At 52.7% G+C, this 19,853-nt stretch overlaps 1 protein-coding gene across 4 annotated transcripts in view; it reads right to left on the bottom strand.

Annotated features, from left to right (window-relative positions):
* Positions 1–19,853, bottom strand: part of AATK (apoptosis associated tyrosine kinase) — a 618,216-nt gene that overhangs the window by 111,236 nt on the left and 487,127 nt on the right. For all 4 annotated transcript variants that reach the window (XM_069655173.1, XM_069655172.1, XM_069655174.1 and 1 more), the window contains exon 4: positions 16,005–16,084. In XM_069655173.1, the coding sequence (XP_069511274.1) occupies positions 16,005–16,084 (80 nt within the window). The remainder of the gene's footprint in view (positions 1–16,004; positions 16,085–19,853) is intronic.

The raw sequence follows: 19,853 nt of genomic DNA, 5'->3' as shown, positions 1-19,853 counted from the left end.
TGTGGCTAACACCAAGCAGTGCTAGCATGCGAGGAGAATGAAGCAGTGACGAGGCAAGTATGTGGCTAACACCAAGCAGTGCTAGCATGCGAGGAGAATGAAGCAGTGACAAGGCAAGTATGTGGCTAACACCAAGCAGTGCTAGCATGTGAGGCGAATGAAGCAGTGACAAGGCAAGTATGTGGCTAATACTATGTGGCTAATACCAAGCATTGCTAGCCTGTGAGGATAATGAAGCAGTGACGAGGCAAGTATGTGGCTAATACCAAGCAGTGCTAGCATGTGAGGCGAATGAAGCAGTGACGAGGCAAGTATGTGGCTAACACCAGCAGTGCTAGCATGTGAGGCGAATGAAGCAGTGACGAGGCAAGTATGTGGCTAATACTATGTGGCTAATACCAAGCATTGCTAGCCTCTGAGGATAATGAAGCAGTGACGAGGCAAGTATGTGGTAGTGCTAGCTTTTGAGGCGAATGAAGCAGTGACGAGCCAAGGAGTAATGGGGGGCGGGAGGGAGAGCAAACAAGGGCGCAACGAAACCGACATTCTTGGGGCATCCAACTGGTGATGGGAGGGGCCACTTCAGAAACTTGGCATGACAAATTTGGGGGCTCTGACCACTCTGTTCTACCCCAAAGCGTGTCTGGCGTGGGGCCCACGTATCAAATGGTAGCGCCCCAGCACTACACATACAGGCACCTACACATACACAATTACACATCAACTCATTTAACCATCCCAGTCACCGTACACTCGCGCATTTACATGCACACCCAGCCCCCCTTACATCATACACTCATTCACACCTACATTACATGCATACTTCTTGCAAACACGCACAATGAGCTAACATGCAACACCCTTCAAGACTGCTACCGGCAGTGCTACGTTTCAGAAAAGGCTTCCCTCGCCTCTTTGCCCAACAAAAAGCAAGTGTGCACCTCTGCCCCTTCCCCTCGGATGTGAAAGAAACGCACAACGTGGTTATATGTTCTCTATGGGCGAGGGAAGCCGGTCTTGAAATTAGCGGCTTTAAGGTTTTGCTGTGTTTGTGCAAATAATGTTTTCTGCACGAACACAGTACGGCCTGATTCATGGAATCCTTTGCACAGTTCAAAGTGTGTTTGCACTGCCGACACCAACACCCATTCATGGAATTGCGCAAAGTGTATTTTTGCACTGCAAATTCCATGCAAAGTCATTTTATACTGCAAAAATGACTATGCACTGACTTTGTACAGCAAAAATATACTTTGCACAGTTACATGAATCAAGGTTTGTGTCGGCAGTGCAAAGTCACTTTTCAGCAGTGCAAAGTCACTTTAAACCATGCAAATAAATTCCCTGAATCGGGACCCAACACTTTAAAACCATTGGTTTGAGGAAAGGCTGCTCTTCCCACTCTGACTACCAAAAAACTATGTTCGGAAGCCCCGACACTCAGCTCGCACTTCAGAGTGGTGCATGGAGGGGGGCTGAAGCCCGGGTACCTCAAGGGCGTTGCGCGCCTGGGGGCGACCGCGTCATTTGGGCCCCACCACCATGGGCGGTGCGCCTCCGGTCTCCCACTGGATTGGCCCAGGGCAGAGGCTAGACTATGCGTGCAGAAGTGAGTGGGTGTGTCATAATCGCTGTGCATGCTGGAGCCCACTGCTTGCTTTGATCCCTGGCACACCATGGTGTTGGGTGCTCCGGGCGGGGCACCTTCAGCATTCAATGCCCACGTGCCTCAGGCACACACGAACGCCACAGAGACTGATCTGGTGCTTAGGGGCTCTGCTCTTGCAACTGAACTGCCTGCCTTGCGTGGCGCCATTTTATTTCTCAAGTGTACTGTCGTGTGCATGACACGGCCTCTTAAAGACAACACAGAGGTTCCTTTCCTTCCAGTGGCCTGCGCTGCTCGAAGCTCCATTCGTTCTTGATTAAGCAGATGACAGCCTGTGCAGTTAGGTGTTTATTAAATATTTGTGTGCATGCAAGCTTGAATGTAAGACAGTGTGTGCCTCTGCCTGTCTGTGTTGTAAAGCATGTTTGCATGCTGAGAGCTGGGGGTAAATGGGCTGGAAAAATTCCCATTTTCGGGCGCAGTTAGCGCTGTGCTATTAGCTTGCGCTAACTGCGCCGAAAATTACTCCATTGCGTCCAATGGACCCAATGGGGAATGGGTAATTACAGTTACCGCCCAACCCTTGATCCAGCGCTAATAGCGCCGGTGCTGGTGGCGGTAACGCTATTAGTGTCGGTGGTATCTCAGCGGTAATACCACCTGGAAACCCCCCCCAACTCCTGATGAGGCCCTTAGTCTCTTTATAAATCTTTATAAATAGTGTTTTTTCTTGTACTATTTTTCCACCCCTTCGGCTGTTCTTCTAATCTCTCTTTTATCGAGTTGAATCTTCTACAGAGCCTTTTGACACTTGTTTCACGTTGCCTCTTATGGGGCGCCTTAGGTCCTCTTGATTCTTCATGTACCATTCTTGTAGCCCTTGCCACGGCTCATACCTTGGGTTTCTCATGCTCCCGTAACGGACATTAGCAATGTCTTCATTTCATTCCTGTGGTCTCTCCCTCCACTGAACCACCTCGATACCTTCTCGGGTCTGGGGCTGATTCACGGGGCTGGCCTTGCATCGGGGAGACTTTCCCTGGTCTCGCTTTCCAGTCTCTCAGTCTCGGCCGACTCCTCGCACGTAGGAGCGGAGGATTTCCTCCCGATACGCCTCGTCTCAGTGTAAGTTCTTGGACTCCAGGGGACGATGGGTCTGTTGTGGTCACGCCACAAAGCTGCATGGTCTTCATGACTCTGGTCGAGCAGCGGTTGCTCCACTGCTTGCAAGGCCGGCCTGCCGATGTTTGTGTGTGCCCCATGGCTTCTCTCGCACAGCTGCTGGCTCTGCCACTCCACAACGCTCCGTCCCTCTAGAATGTACCTTAGTCAGCGGCTCTCATCTGTGCAAGTTTCTCTCCGCTTCCATCTGGGTTCTTCGTCTCTTTAATGCGGCTGTTCTATTTTAAATATCATTTTGCTTCTTTTACTGAGTGGTGTTTAATACAGCATTGCCTACTGCTCAAGAGAAGGAATCGAATTACTGGTTGTTGACGGCAATATTCCAATAAGTGCAGGCCTTTTGATTCTCATGTAAGCAGACAGGGTGTCTTCCATAGGGAGTTGCTTCTTGGAATGGGAGTTCTTGTACCCTAATAGGGTGTTTCTCCCAGTGAGATCCCACTTTCCCAGACCCCTTAGGGAGGCTCTTGCTTAGCAGGCTTACCCCTCTAGCCTCAAAGGGTGTGGTTCCCCCTTGCGGAGAAGGGATGAATACCCTGGATTCTTCACAGTCCTCAAATAGCACCAATGGCAGCCACTGCCCATAAGCAATTTAAACGTGTTTTGTGTGACCCAACACAGCATTTAATTGGTCTCTGGCAGGCTTAGGGGATTGTGTGTCGAAAATGAATTTCACTTGGAATGTTCCTAACCGTATGAAGGCAAATACTTCTTGGGGCGCGTTTTTCAGTGCAGCCGTCTCAACCCTGGTGATGCTCTTCATTTCAGAAACAATACACTGAATAATACCAATGACAATCGCCACCCTCTTCAGCTGCCGGTTGATTTGGAGGTGCAGGTTTCACGGCGGGAAGCGACCAGAGCATCTCCCAGAAGGCAGCACGCCAGGCATGAGAGACGGACCAGACGTCCCTTTGAATCATACAGAGTGGCTTTTACTGGGCAGCGGAAAGACTCATTCTGGTATCTTCCACCTCAACATACACATGGGGCACGCCCGCCCGCCCGCCCTCCCTCCGATCTGGGGTGCACGCTCCGCCCAGAGATCCAATGCTCCCTGCTTTCATGGGCATGCACCTCTCCTTTGTTCAGAGAAGCCTTTTTGGACCAGGCAGCCCCCAGCTGGCTGCCCCGCTCACGCGCTTCCTTCTGGACACTGGCCCAACGCTGTCTCTTCACTTGCCTCTCTGCAAAGGCTGGAACTGCTAAGGGCGTACCCCGTTTGGTCCCAGGGAGTCACCCTGGATGCCACGCTATCCTACTAGTCTAGCTAGCTACTGGCTTTCTTTGCATTCTGGTTTCCTAAGGCCCTGTGCCCTTCACTGGCACTCAGAACTGCCACTTGGCAGTGGTACTTAGTTCTGCATTTACCTGTACCCTTCACCCCTCTCACCATGCTTCACCCACGGGCATTCCAGCTGCTCTCACTACCATTCTCGCCTTCCCATAGGACCGCAGTCCCTTTCTCATTCCGCTCATTACACCCTCCAAGTGCTCCACTTGTCCCTATTGTGTTTCTTCCCCTAGCCCCACCCACAGAAGGCCTAGTGCCCACCCTACCGCCTCAAATCCCATCTACCCTTCCTGCCTCCTACTCTGCGTTCTGTTAGCCCCCATTCTTCTTCTACTTCTCCCACACTAGGGCTCAGAGAAGGACACTCCCTTTGTTACAGAGCACAGACTCCTACAACCCCACCCCAGCAGCCTTTGGGATCAAAGAAGCTTGCATCATCCCCTTGACTCTGCATCCCCCGCTGCTGCCCTAGGCACTGAGTTTGCTACCTTCTCCCACTCTTCCAAAAGAGGTGTGGTGTGGGGGATGGGGGGAGTGACCTGACAATCAACAAGGTCAACCCCTCTGCCCCTTTCTTCCCCGACTTTATGCCTTCTACTTCTGAATTCACAGTCACTCAACTCCTCTCACCGGCCCCGGTTTCTTCCCGCTAATCTATTAGGTCCCAGAACCTCTAAACTCGTGGTCTGGGCTTGACCTCCTCCTCGACTTCCTGTCCACTGCTATCCGTACAATACTCACCCAAGGCTTTAACCTTCGCAAACTATTTCCTGGCCTCCAATTAGAACTCGTCTCTCTCCTCTCGGACCGCTCCCTTAACTCCATTCAGATTCTTCACACTCACATCCAAGGTAATTCTTTTCTCCCCACTTCTAATCTGACCCCATAATTAGGACTGCCAACCTCTCTTGCACCCGGACTGATCCATTTGCCAAAGACAATTAGGCACTTGCACCTCTCACCTGCTCCCATCCTTCAATCTCTTTGAGCCTCCTTCTCTCTCTCTACATCTCTCTCTGCGTCTCCCCCTCTCTCTGCGTCCCCCTCTTTGCGTCTCCTCCGCTCTGTTTCTTCCCCTCTCTGTGTCTCCCTCTCTCTCTCTCTCTCCCTCTCTCTCTCTCTGCGTCTCTCTCTCCGAGTCTCCCCCTCTCTTTGCATCTCCCCCTCTTTTTGCATCTCCCCCTCTCTTTGCATCTCCCCTTCTCTCTTTGCATCTCCCCTTCTCTCTTTGCATCTCCCTCTCTCTGCGTCTCTCTTTCTCTCTCTGCATTTCTCTCTGCGTCTCGCTATCTCTCTGAGTCTCCCTCTTTCTCTCTCTGAATCTCTCTCTCTCTCTCTCTTTCTCTGCATCTCGTTCTCTCTTTGTCTCTCTCTGCCTGCTTACCCTTTCTCTCTGCAGGTCTCCCCCTCTCTTTGCATCTCCCTCTCTCTGCTTCTCCCTCTTTCTGCGTCTCCCTCTCTCTCTCTGTCTCTGTCTCCTCTCTCTATCGCTGTCTCCAATATCCATCTCCGTCTCCCCCTCTCTCTCTCTGCAGCTCCACCTCTCTCTCTCTCTCTGCATCTCCCTCCCTCTCTCTCTCTCTCTCTGCGTCTCCCTTTCTTTCTCTCTGCATCTCCCTCTCTCTATCTCTGCATCTACCTCTCTCTCTGCATCTACCTCTCTCTCTCTGCATCTACCTCTCTCTCTCTGCATCTACCTCTCTCTCTGCATCTACCTCTCTCTCCATCTCTGCATCTACCTCCCTCTGCATCTCCATCTCTCTGCATCTCTCCATCTCTCTGCATCTCTCCATCTCTCTCTGCGTCTCCGTCTCCCTCTCTGCGTCTCCGTCTCCCCCTCTCTGCGTCTCCCTCTCTCTCTGCGTCTCCACCTCTCTGCGTCTCCACCTCTCTGCGTCTCCACCTCTCTGCGTCTCCACCTCTCTGCGTCTCCCTCTCTCTGCATCTCTCTCTCTCTCTCTCTCCATATCTCTCTCTCCATATCTCTCTCTCTCCATATCTCTCTCTCTCCATATCTCTCTCTCTCCATATCTCTCTCTCTCCATATCTCTCTCTCCATATCTCTCTCTCCATATCTCTCTCTACATCTCTTCAGTGTGCCTCAAGGTGGCAGCTGCTCTTCATAGCTGTAAAAACGCCCTCAGCGGACCCTGGCAATCGCTCCAACTATTTCCCAGTAGCTCTCCTTGCTCGCTACTCCGAAGTCCTGCAATGTTCGCTTTCTACAAGATCTTCTCCCAACTGGACTATAACCCTCTGAACTTTTTCATTTTAATTTTTATCGGCTGCCTTTGATACAGGGCACCACTCCTCGTATGGTCCCTCAATACCTTGGAATCCGTTTAACTGCTCGACCATATTGCCTCCTACCCAGGGGAGAAGTCCTAAAAGAAAAGTGGGGGGAATCGTTAACATACCAGTTGTATGTGGTGTCACCAAAAATGAGCATATCAAGGTGCCCTCCGAAAAAAGCGGGGGTACTCCAGAAAAAAGTGGGGGACTATGTCCATCTGCGTGTACCCACGACTTGAGCCCTTCTCCTACTCTCTCAATGTTTCTTCTTTATCTCCTGTAGAATGGATACCTCTGACCCAACCCTTCTCCCGGTAAGCATCCCTTAAAATGCTGTCCTTGACCCCTTTTATTCACCCTTTAAACCTCCTTTCTTGGACAACTCATCCCTTAATTTGGGTTCTCCTACCCCTGTTTGTGCACAATGCCCAAATCATATTCTCCTTCTCTGCTTTTACTCCCGCCCCACTGCCTGCACGTCTGATCCTGTATCTGCCACCGGAGGACCCTCGGCTGCCTTAAGTGAAATCCCCTCTCAGGCTGAAGAAATCTACTTTACTGCCTCCAATACCTATCATCGCGTTTCCAATTGTGTTACTCTAGGCTTCTCCCAGGGCCTGCGAGCACCGAGTTCTATTTGACAGAGACCTTAATCTTCTTCACTTTATTACCTCACCCACGACTGTGGCAAGGATGAACCCACTTATCAGGAAAATCCGCCCCTTCCTCACATACAACTCCCCTAACATCGACACTCTAGCCTTGGTACTTAGCCGCCTAGACTACAGTTCCAGCCTCCTCTGTTGATTTCTGCCCTATGACTTCTGTCTACTCGACAAAGCACTTAACTTTGCCACCCGTGTCCACTACAGTCCTCCATGCTCCCCGGGCCACCTCATAACTCCATTTTCATGCTGGATGGCTCTCAATGGGAGACTGTTCTTGCTTCAAATTTCCACTGCTCACTTAAATCCTTGCTTTGACTTGCTCCCCACAATTAAACGCTACATATCGCTGCACGTACCCGAGCGCTCTACGCTTTTCTACGCTTTCTAATCTGTCAAGTCTCCCACCCTCCCTGTGTTCTCCCTCTCGCTTCCAGTCCTCCTCCCTCCTTGACCTGCTTCATTGGAACTCCCTTGCCATACATGTTAAAAACTCTCCAACTCGGGGGCGCTGTTGAGCAGCCAGCAAGATGGCTGCCTAGTCTGTGAGCTCCGGGGCCCGACCTTCACTAATCCGCCTCAACCAGCGGGTTCTCCGCATCTCCTGCACCCTTGGATTGCTGCACGTACTCCCCAGCGCCCCTGCGACGCCCGGACGGAGTTTGGACTGAAATCGGGGTCTCCTGCGCCCCCGACGCCACTTGGGGCCTTCTGGCCTGGGGATCTCCTGGCGACCCATCCCCCCTCGACATCGAGGCGGCGCGCCGCTGCGGTCGCCGGCCCCCGGCTTCGCTGGCTGCCTGCGGGAAGCGCTGCCGCCTGGACACCGCGGCCCCCTCCTCTGCCCTCCCGCCTTCAGCTCTACTCGCCGTTTGAGCCCCCGCTCTCCTGCGGAGGCTGCGCCTGGGCTTCCCGGGCCTCGGCTCGGCTCCCCTCGCTCACCCGCTCCGGATCCTGAGAGGCTGGCCCTCGGCGGGCTGAGTCTGCCTACTGCAGCGCGGGGACCGCCAGAGCGGCCCCTGCGATCGCGGCATCCCGCGGCTGCCGCCTGGGCGGCCGCCCTCATCGCCGGCCCCGCGAACGGGCCCCCATCCTTGGCCTGTCTGGCGGTTGGGCTGACACTGCTGGTCCCGTGGACTCCCCTCACTGCTCTCCTGTCCACTGGCTGTCCTGGGCTCTCATCTGGTGAAATGCCAGAGATTTGGTCGCCCCGTGTGCACCTGGTGTCTCCTGCCTAGCGGCCCTCCATCGATGTCGCCGGCCTCGTGTTAACCCTTGGCTTGGATGCGGGGCTGGCCCGTCCGGGCTGTGACAGCTCTGAGGCTCGCCTCCACCTGGATTGCTCCTGCCTGGACTACTAACGATATGCTGTCCTGCTGAGAGGTGAGGAGAGGAGGTTGGGGGTATGGAACTCGGCTAGCCACCCCTATTTCTTGCTGCACTGCCCCCGAGTTACGCCTGCCACGTCCCACCCGGGTCTCTTGCCCCCCATAGCTCCAGGCTCCCCTGCGCCTATTCGCCTTCCGCCGGTGCAGCGCTGCTTCCTCCACATTCCTGCTACTCCTGGACAGTCCGCGCGCTTACGACGCCATGAGCGCACCGGGGGCCTGAGACGGCACTGCCCACCAGCACTGAATCCTTCTCACTAGGGCACCCCTGGCTCCTGTGCGGAGTCGCAGGGCGCTGTCTCATCCAGCCCGCACTGTTGCTCTCACGCCAATCCTCCCCCCTTAGAGGGGCCTGAATGCCATACAATACTATTGCAGCGATTGGCCCTCGCTTCTACCCCCTGAGCAGCTATAGCCCCAGTCTGGACTGGGCCGTGGTCCCTCCATAAACCCCCTGGGCCCCGACCTCTGTCGCATTGCAGCCTTCCACCTCACACATCCTGCTCCTTCCTGGGTACGCCCCAAACATGTCAGGCAAAGCACGCGGGGCCAACAAAGCTGGAGCTATGGACAAGTTTGCTAAGTCTCTCGCTAAACAAGACCCTGCCCTACCTCAGGACGACCTCGATGCATCCCCATGCCCTCCTCAGCCAGACCTCACGACACTCATGGAGTCTATGGCCAAAAACTTTGCGGCATTCCACGAAAAACTGGACGACATAAACGCCAACGTGGCCTCACTGCGCTCCAAACTGGATCAGCATGGTACTAGACTGGTTGAGGCCGAGACTAGGATTGGGACCACCGAGGATGAGGTGCATGTGCTCCGGGATACGGTCTCTGATTTGGTGCGGGATATGAAACAAGTTAAGGCGAAGTGCGATGACTTGGAGTCCAGATCCCGCAGGAATAATATTCGCATCATTGGGGTTCCGGAGACAGCCCATAAAGGTAAAATGGAACTTGCTGTCGAGACGCTGCTCAGAGACCTCCTGGGTGACCCTCAACTCTCCCCGTTTTTCACTATTGAGCGAGCCCACCGCTCACTGGCCCCGCGTCCCAAGCCGGACGACTTTCCCAGACCAATTATTGCCAAGGTCCTCAGCTTCAGAGACAGGGACCATATTCTGCGCCTGGCCCGCGAAAAGGGGGAATTGAAACTCGAGTCCCAGACTATCCGCATTTTCCCGGACTTCTCGGTCAATGTCCAAATGGAGCGCAGACAGTTCAATGGTGTGAAAAAACTGCTAAGAGAGAGGAAAGTTGAATACGCCATGTTATTCCCGGCGAGGCTGAAGCTCACTCACCGCAACAAGTTATACTTTTTCACAGTTCCAGAGGAGGCGGTGAAATTCATTGAGGCTCATATTCCGGTCCCGGGGCCGGCGGCGGACCCGGTCGAGGAGGGATGAGCCAGCTTTCCTTGGGCCTATGGCCGGAATCAGAGTGGTACCGTTACCACTCTTGACATGTGTATTCTTTTTGTAATCCCATGTATCTTTACCCTTACATTCGCTCAATGTTGTTACTCATTGTACAGATTCACGGGATGCACTGTAGATCAATGAAGCGGGGCACACGGTTCATTGCATTTAAACTGTGACTCGCTATTACTCCACCCCCTGCTCATAACACTCTACTATTTTGTCTCTTGGGAAAAATGTTTTGCTTGGTTACCGCTGCAAGTTAATTGGTGTACTTCATCATTAGGTATTATGGTCGGGCTCACTGCAGCAGCTTCCCCCACTGCAGTTGCAATGCCAAGGTTGGCTCGTTTGGTTCTCTGGTTGCTCCCCTTTTGGGGCCGGGGGCCTTGCCGCCCCCGTTGGGCGTGGCAGGATGGCCGCGAGATTTGGGGTGGGCTCTTGGACACTGCTGTGTTCGGGAAAGCAGTGAGGTGAGGGTGGTGGGTCAGCTGGGGAATGTTTCGACGGAAATGGCGAGGCAGTGGTGGTTTTTTGGTATGATGTATCTGGCCACTGTATTAGTGGCCGGCACTTGTTCGGCAAGCTATAACACACGATACTTTGATCCCCCCTAGGCCCTACTGAATGGCCATTAGGCTAATGACATGGAACATTAGAGGGCTCAGTAATTTCACGAAGTCACGAAGGATCACTGCTTATGTCCAGAGACAGGGGGTCAAAATACTGTTCTTACAGGAAACCCACTCCCTTGCACGCCTCTCGACCTCGCACGCTCCGACATGGGGCCCCAACAGATACTATACGGTGTTCTCCTCACAGTCCAGATGAGTTCTCACCTTGGTTCACAAGTCCCTGGAGTTCTCCCTTCGCACTAGCCATATCGATCCCTGTGGTAGGTACGTGATTCTTCACTGTCTCCTTGCTAACACAGAGTGTCTTCTGGTTAACACATATGCCCCATGCATTGATACACCTGACTTTGACAATATCCTTGACATCCTTTTGGGATATGTGGGAGATCCTGTTACCCGGGGGGGGTACATGAACCTAATCCTGAACCTCGACTTGGATAGGTCGGGGGTAGCACTACGTACTCTGTCCAGAGCTGCTCGCCGCCTCCAGGCGCATATGCTCACTGCCGGTCTCGTGGACGCCTGGAGAGAACTTCACCCAATGTCGAAGGAGTTTACATTCTACTCCTCCGTCCATGACAGTCACTCCAGGATAGACCTCTTCCTTCTCTCCACAGGGCTCATGGACAAAACACGGACCACACAGATCCTGCAGCGCACATTGTCAGATCACGCCCCGGTCACACTGGACATTGCACTACACCCGACTCCCCCTCAGCACTCCAACTGGCGATTTAAGTCTGAAGCGCTGCATGACATTGTCTTCAAGGCCGACATCCTCGCTGATATCACATTGTTCTTTGATAGTAATAAGCGACACGACACTACTGATGGGGTGAGATGGGAGGCCTTTAAGGTCTACATTAGGGGTATGTGCATCTCCAGAGAGGCTGGTGTCCTAAAAGATATTAGGAATTCCCTGCGGCGCTCTGAATCCAAACTTGGGGAGTTGGAGCGTGATTATGCGATTAACCCCTCACCACCCAAACTTGCACAGATAAGAACTGAACTGGATATGTTCGAATCCTTTGCCCACAGTGAGATTAGATACCTGGCCCGCCCCGTTATGGCCCGTAAGTATGGTGAGGGAGAGAGACCGGGCCGCACCCTTGCCCGCTTGGCCCGGTCCGAGAGTGGTAGAGCTCGAATTGACAATGTCATAGACAAAGACGGGGTACGTCATTGGTCGGACGGACCTATTCTCCAGACCTTCGCAGACTTCTATGCAACCCTTTATGCCCAACAACCGGAGCACAGCCCGCAAGACCTGGACGACCTCCTAGATCGCATTCCAATGTCCCTCATATCCCCAGCCACTAGAGAACAATTAGATGCTCCCTTCACCCTGGACGAAATCACTGCTGCCATTTCGGCTCTGCCTAAAGGCAAGGCTCCCGGTCCGGATGGCCTGACCGCCGAATTTTATCAGGAACACGTGGCCCTCCTGGCTCCACGCCTCCATGAGGTTTGGGCTGAATCGATGCGTCTCGCTACCCTCCCCCGGTCCTTACGCGAGGCTGTTATCACCGTGATACCCAAGCCGGGTAAGACACTAGACGAATGTGGGTCCTATAGACCTTTGTCACTCATTAACACTGACACTAAAATCTTTGCCAAAATTATCGCAAATAGGTTTCTTCCCATCATGAAATTCCTGATCCACCCTGATCAAAGTGGTTTTGTCCCGGCCCGCTCCACCGCCTTAAACATTCGGCGGCTGTTTAATGTCATCTCGAGAATAGACCCCAAAGCCAACGCGGTGGCCGTGACGTTGGATGCCCAAAAGGCGTTTGACATGGTCTCGTGGCAGTATCTGTGGGCAGTGCTTGAGAGGATGGGGGTTGGCCCACACATGTTGTCCTGCATCAAACTTCTTTACACTTGCCCTGTGGCCAGGGTCCTGGTTAACTCTCACTTGTCGGCTCCCTTCCCCCTCCACCGAGGGACCCGACAGGGGTGCCCGTTCTCTCCCTTGCTGTTTGCGATGGCCATCGAGCCCATGGCGGATAGTGTGCGAAACAATCATGCGCGCAAAGGGATTCGCCTCCGTGATGCCCCCGAAATCATATCTCTGTACGCTGATGACGTACTTTTATACATTAGGGACCCCTCAGTCCACCTCGACCCGATCATACGTGAAATTATCAAAATTGGCACATTCTCGGGCTTCACCATAAACTACTCTAAGTCAGAGATTTTACCCCTCACGCCCGCGACCCCTCAACCTACATGTGAATTTCCTCTTAAATGGGCGCCAGGGGGCATCAACTACCTGGGGGTTCACGTATCCCTGTCAAAATCCTCCTTATTGGCCACCATTATGGGGCTGCCGCACAATATGTCGTGGACAGGGCGGAGAGATGGCGTAACCTCCCCCTCTCACTATCAGGGAGACTGTCCCTAATAAAAATGATCATTGTGCCAAAACTCCTCTACATCTTTAGCAACGTCCCACTATGGCCCGGGAGTGCTGACCTCCATGCGGGATGTGCCCGTTTTCTATGGCATTCTGGTGCTGTGCGCAGGAAGTGGCAGCACATGACCCTCCCGTATGAGAGGGGCGGATTTAACGCACCTGATCTTGCCCAGTACTGGACTGCCGCTCAGGCCCAGCACGCTACATACTGGTACCATCACCAAGACCCCCCCTCCCCCCGCATGTTAAGCTTGAAATCCTGGCAACTGAGGGGGTGGATGTCATGTCGCTGATCCTGTTTCACTCGTACCGATCAGAGGCCCCTGCGGAACCTGTGGCCTCCACCATAAGAGCGTGGCGGCAGATTCTGAACCCCGGCTCTGGCTCTCCCCCGTATTACAAATGGCTTCCCCTCTGGTCTTTCCCTGGGCTCACCCCCACACAAGACAGGCTCCTCATGCGCCATTGGTTGGGTTTGGGATACAAATCACTCTCTGACCTGTTCCCTGACGGGACATTCATCACCCCAGATACGTGGAGGCCGGGGCACTCTAAGTCCTCTCTTGAGTTCCTACAATATTTTCAGCTTAGGGCGGCGGTCCGCGACATGTGGCCTTCATACCCGAAAGAACCCCCTGAGTCCCCTGAGGTTCGTTACATTTCCAATTCCGCTGGTGCTAGGGGCATTTTATCCTCCCTTTATAAAATGTTGATGGCGAAGGCTGCAAACCCCCCCTTCGCTGCTAGGGATGCCTGGAGCAAAGATTTGGGATTGGATATCACTGATGAGATGTGGACCAAAATGTGTGTGCATACACGCAAGGTTTCCCTTAATTCCAGAGTCAGGTGTGTTCAATACAAGCTACTCAATCGCCTATACTACACTCCTCATGCTATTGAGAAATTTGCCCGGGATCAATCCCGCCCATGTCAACGATGCAGGTCTGGCAACGCGGACCATGCCCACATGTTCTGGTCTTGTGGGGCACTTACCTCTTTTTGGAATGCGGTGCTCGAGACCCTCTCCGAAATAGTGGGGTTCCGCATGGACCCTGAACCTCTGTCCCTTTTGTTTGGGCTCTGGGAGGGCGCTGAGGCGAAACGGGAGGCTAAATTTTTGAATGTGGCGGCGGCTGTGGCCAAAAAATGCATTCTGCAATGCTGGAAACGCAGATCCCCCCCCTCCCTGGAAATGTGGCTGAAGGCCCTCACTTGGACGCAATCTTGCGAAGAAGACTATATTAACATGTTGCCCAGTAATGCCAGGCCCCAGAACATTTGGTCGGAGTTCTGCAGCTATTTGAACCGTAAAGTGGACCTGGAACTTTTGTCATCTCCCCCCTCTCCCGACCAGGGGGCATTGCGGGCCACATGAGAAATACTCCATGATGTTCGACCTCTGTTTGAAGCTATAAGGGACCCTCTAAGTGATTTGTGATGTTCATTCATGATTTAATTGTGAACTGTGTGTCCTGGTTTGACTGTAACTTGTGATATGCCAACCACTACTGCTTGCCAATAAAGAAAAGTTTAAAAAAAAAAACTCTCCAACTCTCCACTCGTTTAAATCCACACTCATATGCAACCGAGAAGGCGTGCTCTCCCCCTACCCCCACCCCCACTTTAATTCTCTTCCTTATTCCCTAACCTTTCTGCTATACCTCGCTCTGCATTCTAACCTGTCCAAAATCAGTCACGTCTTATCTGGCCGTCCGATCGATCCAACTTCTTACCCCACCATCCACTGGCCAGTAACCATCTCCTGCTCCATACATTGGGCCTCATTACAAGTTTGGTGGTACATCAGCGGTAAATCTGCCAAGATACCACCAGATGGATATATCGTAACTGTTGTCAGTGGTAATGCCTGCCGAATAGGCTGTTTTTGGCAGTAAGGTGGCAGCATTTATTTTGCTGGAGGTTTTCCCTCCGCCTTACCTGCAAACCCATGGCTCGGCAGTGCTGTAATGCCACTGCATTACCACCATTTTTGGCCACACCACCAAACTCATAATGAGGCCCATTGTACGCCCCCTGACTCGGAATTGACCCACTGTCTGTTACTGCCGCTATATGTGTTTCTGGTGGAAACGATACATAATATAGCAAAAAAATGGCTTGGCATTTTGACGGCGTACCTTGTTTTTTTTTTTTAAGGGGGTTTGATCCCATTATACCCTGCCTTTTCACTACTGATGCCTGACCCTCTTCTCCTAGTTTTTCAACCCTACCCCCTCCCGCCCCTTTTTTTGGTTTGTCCTCTTTTTTTAGCCGCCATCACTGACACCCTAGGTTTTTATGGGAGTCATCCCAAATGAACTAGGAATTCTTCAGGTTTTGGTTTCTTTTGAAAATCAGCCGGGTGCAGGGATGTTTCTAGGTCTGGACAAGATCCAGGGTTATGCTAATGTCGGTACTGTCGGGACTGGGGGCTAGCTAGCCTTTTACTTGTAGCCCGAGCTTCTATCCGGGGCTGCAAACAAAAGACCCGGGGCTATAGCCCCCACCACCCTAGCAATGCCACTGGCGGGTGGACTTTAAATATAAAATAATGTCTCTAAAAGTCCTCTAATGCTGACTCCAAAATGCCCCACACATTTGTTCACTGTGAAATAATGGACCGCAAGTGGTCTATAATAACATTCTATAAGCGCTTCCTGGCACAGTTTCATGGATTCGGAGTGTGTTTATTAACAAATAGAAGTTTTACCCAAACAGTGGCACTCTTTTCACCAATCTTGAAATTATGTTATTAAAATGTTGGCACTACAAGTGCAGGTGGTGAATGAACCTGGTGGCCTGCTAGGGCCGGAAGTGTCTCTTTTGGGATACCGGTGGGTAGCGCGGGACTGAAACAGAGTGCAACTAAGACTCCCCGCCCTGCCCACAGGCCTGCACCAATGTGGCGGTTTGACACAAGCCCCGCCTTATTGGTGAATAACCCTAACCAGAGTCATACTGGCCTTTCTGAGTCTCCGGCCCACCGGGCGAGTCCACCCCTGGCCCTGGGCCAGCCACCAAGCCGTCCCTTCCCTTGCCCCAGGACCCGGCCAGGCGGTCAGAGCCGCACGGTACTCAGTAATAGAGGAGTCGGCTCACCTTCCCGAACCATCCCTGGCCGATCTCCTTCAGGTACAACAGGCTGTGTCGTCCCAGGTCCGCCGACTTGAGGAGCTGCACTGCAATAGGAGAGAAGAAACAAGGGGGCTGCGGTCAGTGGGGTGTGTTCAGCATGCAGCTGTGCCCCCACCCCTGAGCCCCAACGCTACCCAGGGCACCCCCATGTCAAAATACACAGTTCTCTTTCCTAGTTTAGTTTAGTTTGTTCATTTGTATAGCGCGGCTGAACCCTCGGGTAACCGGGCGCATTGTTTTAGGAGCAGCAGTGTTACATAAAGTTGCACATACATATAGAGCATAACATAAGATGGTGCAGAGTCGGAGTCAGAGTCCTTGCCGGGAAAACGCAGCCCTCATTCCTAGGCAGGGCGCTCCCAGGGAAAAGGCGCCATTCTCTTACCACGGTAAGGCACTCCCAGGAGAGAAACAAAACCCACCCTTCCGTTTCCCTGGCAGGGCTTCTCGGGAGAAAAAGCACCTTCTCTTTCCTGGTCAGGGGTCCTTGCAGGGAAAACAGCCCTCATTCCTAGGCAGAGTGCTCCCAGGGAAAAGGCGCCATTCTCTTACCACGGTAAGGCACTCCCAGGAGAGAAAAAAAACCCACCCTTCCGTTTCCCTGGGAGGGCTTCTCGGGAGAAAAAGCACCTTCTCTTTCCTGGTCAGGGGTCCTTGCAGGGAAAACAGCCCTCATTCCTAGGCAAAGTGCTCCCAGGGAAAAGGCGCCATTCTCTTACCACGGTAAGGCACTCCCAGGAGAGAAAAAAAAAACACCCTTCCGTTTCCCTGGGAGGGCTTCTCGGGAGAAAAAGCACCTTCTCTTTCCTGGTCAGGGGTCCTTGCAGGGAAAACAGCCCTCATTCCTAGGCAGAGTGCTCCCAGGGAAAAGGCGCCATTCTCTTACCACGGTAAGGCACTCCCAGGAGAGAAAAAAAAAACACCCTTCCGTTTCCCTGGGAGGGCTTCTCGGGAGAAAAAGCACCTTCTCTTTCCTGGTCAGGGGTCCTTGCAGGGAAAACAGCCCTCATTCCTAGGCACCATTCTCTTACCAAGGCAGGGCACTCGATGTCCACACCCTGGAAAAAACAGCTCTTGCCTTGTCTAGGTGTCTCTCTCACAAGTCACAGGTGGCCAACTCATCACAGCCGCTTTCCCGTGGCATTTATGTGAAAGCCCCCCCACACCCCCATAACCCTTTCCACACCACCATCCATTCCACAACAGTGGTCGAGAGCCGTGCTCCTCTACTTTTTTACATGACCTTTTACAGCTCCTATACTTTTATTTTTATTTTAAAAAGAAACTGTTCAGGAATGATTTCGTTTGAAAATAAAAGTGTAGGAAGAAGTTCAAACTTGCCCTTTCAGTGCACTGCACAAGTGTTTGGGGGGGTGTATTGTGTGCGGAAGGGGACGTGGTGATGGGGTTTGTGGGGAGAGGGTGCAGGCCAGCAGGGAACATAGTTCCACTACTTCTTTTCGTACACTTCGACCCCTGCACTCTCTCCACCCCCTTAAAAATGCGGCAAAACGGCCGCAATGAGTTGGGTGGGTACCTTCAGTCATGCTCCCACAATCTTCCCATCACCTCAGGAGGGGGGGCATCAGGGTGAGCCCCTCCATGTAAGGGGTATCACAGGTCCCATCACTCATCTGAATACACGGAGCCCCATCACCCAAGTAACTCATTCTTTCCAATCCCATGAGTTGTCACTTTCCAACACAATGGGTGACAGTCACCATGGAAATTTGACAACATCATTGACTGCCCCATCCTTGCAGTACAGATCCATCTGCCAATACCCTATAAGGCACCCTACAATCATGTACCCTGGGTGTGGCTACCTGATGACTCCATGTCGTCAGGGGTCACAATAATTAGCCCGGGCCTTTCATTTTGCTTTGGCAAAGAGAGGAGAGAGAAGGGGCGTTGAACAGCATATTTGGTTGCCATGGCAACTGGCAAGTGTATAGCCATGCATTGGCTGCATCATAGATTAATGTTGTGCTACTTACAAATGCTTTCTTATGCCATTTCTCAGCAAAATCACAAGCAAAATAAAACTGCAGAGCCCTGTGATGTATGGCGCCTGAGTCAGGCTCTCATTCTTGCCTAGTCTCCCACCCTATTCCCACTCCAAGACTCTCGCCCTAGTCCCTCAGCCTCGTGCTAAATCCTTCACCCTAGTCCTAGCGTCCCAGTCCTAACGCTGCCAACCTAGTGCCTAGCATCTCATCATAGTCATAGGACCTCATTACAAGTGGGCCGGGCCGGAAGAAATGCTGGACATTCCGGCTCCAGCGTTTATGCCAGACACTTCATGTTGGCCGGTGGGGACCACAGATCTATTGGCAGGCCTGACCTGCCGTTAGATCAGGCCCCTGCTGGCAAATATTTGCTGAATCACCAGCACCGGTAATACCGGCAATCCCATCCCATGGGGCGCTACGGGACTCATGGCAATGGGAACTTACCGGCTCTCCACTGCCCGTAATATCCCAGTAATGCCGGGATATTGGGTGGAGGAGAGGGCAAGGCAGGTTTGCCGGTGAATTACCGGCGGTATACTGCCCAACCTATGACGAGCGCCTTAGTGTCTTGTTTTAGTTTCCAGTTCTAGCTTCTCATCCCAGAGCTATCCCCTCATCCCAGTTACGCAAGTTACGCAAGTGACCCAAGACTACAACTCCCAGAAGTGGAAATGTAACCCGGGGGCGGTGTCCCCAGTGACATGGGGGGGTCATCTGGTAATCTCAATTCTAGAGGCGACCTTAACATAGTAAATGCCCAGTTTCGCATTTAGTGCTCAACGCCGAGGTCTTGCCTGCCTCATGGTGCTCCTGTTTTGGGCGATACAGGAAATGGGGCCTCGCGAGCTGTAATCTTTGGCACAGGATCACACAGTGAGTCCAAATGGAGAAGCCGAGATAGAAACTGTGTTCGATGGGTTTCACAGTAGACCTCTTAAGCAGCCGGCCACGCAGGGGCGTTGCTAGGGGGGGGGTGCTAAGGGGGCTATAGCCCCTGATCTTTTGGTTGTAGCCCCGGATAGAATCTCAGGAGTTACAGCCAAAAGACTAGCTAGCCCCCAGTCCCAACAGTTCTGACATCAGCTTAGCCCCGGGTCTTTTCCAGACCTAGCAACTCCCCTGCGGCCACGCCACCTGGGCACAGCCTGGCATGCCGCCCGCCGAGGACCACAAAGCAGCTGCAGATGCTGGAGTACAAAGAAGGATTCAAGAACGCCCAGAAATGGCGACCAAAAGGCACACGTCCCATGCAATAATGCTCGTGAATATGCAAGGTGCAGGGGTCAAATGTCAGCGTGGGACAGAACATCAATGAGAAAACAGACAGGCGGTGGGCCCGCACCTTTCAAGGGAGGCCTTGTAGAGCACGACGTCATGATGGAAGAAAGGAGTGGGGTCAAGGGTACACATAGAAAATAAACACGAACTGGAAGGAAAGTGTGATCTTCTCAGAATAAGCGATGGGGACTGAAACATCAAAGTACTTCAAAGGGTCCTGAGAAAGAAACAAGGGAGTAACAGGGCCGAGTAGGCAGTGGTAAAGCTGGAGACCATGTAGTAGCTGTAGCTCAGAAGCAGGCAGTGAAACATGCTCCGCCGGGCCCATCCTGTCGGCCTGTTCCAGGTCTGTGTCTCCACTTCCACAGAAACAGACTTGGGGCCCAACAAAGGGCCTGAACTCAAACCCATTGGGGTTACAGGGTGCAGAGGAAGGTCTCAGCACAGTGTGGGAAAATTATGGTGAAAAATACAAAGTATGCATTAGACTGGATTCAAGACCATTATGGCCACATTGGACCCC

The sequence above is a fragment of the Ambystoma mexicanum genome, chromosome 3q (genome assembly GCF_040938575.1).
Source record: "Ambystoma mexicanum isolate Mex_15411 chromosome 3q, UKY_AmexF1_1, whole genome shotgun sequence".
Taxonomy (NCBI): domain Eukaryota; kingdom Metazoa; phylum Chordata; class Amphibia; order Caudata; family Ambystomatidae; genus Ambystoma; species Ambystoma mexicanum.
The sequence above is the reverse complement of the archived record's forward strand: the minus strand, read 5'-3'. Positions and strand labels throughout refer to the sequence as shown.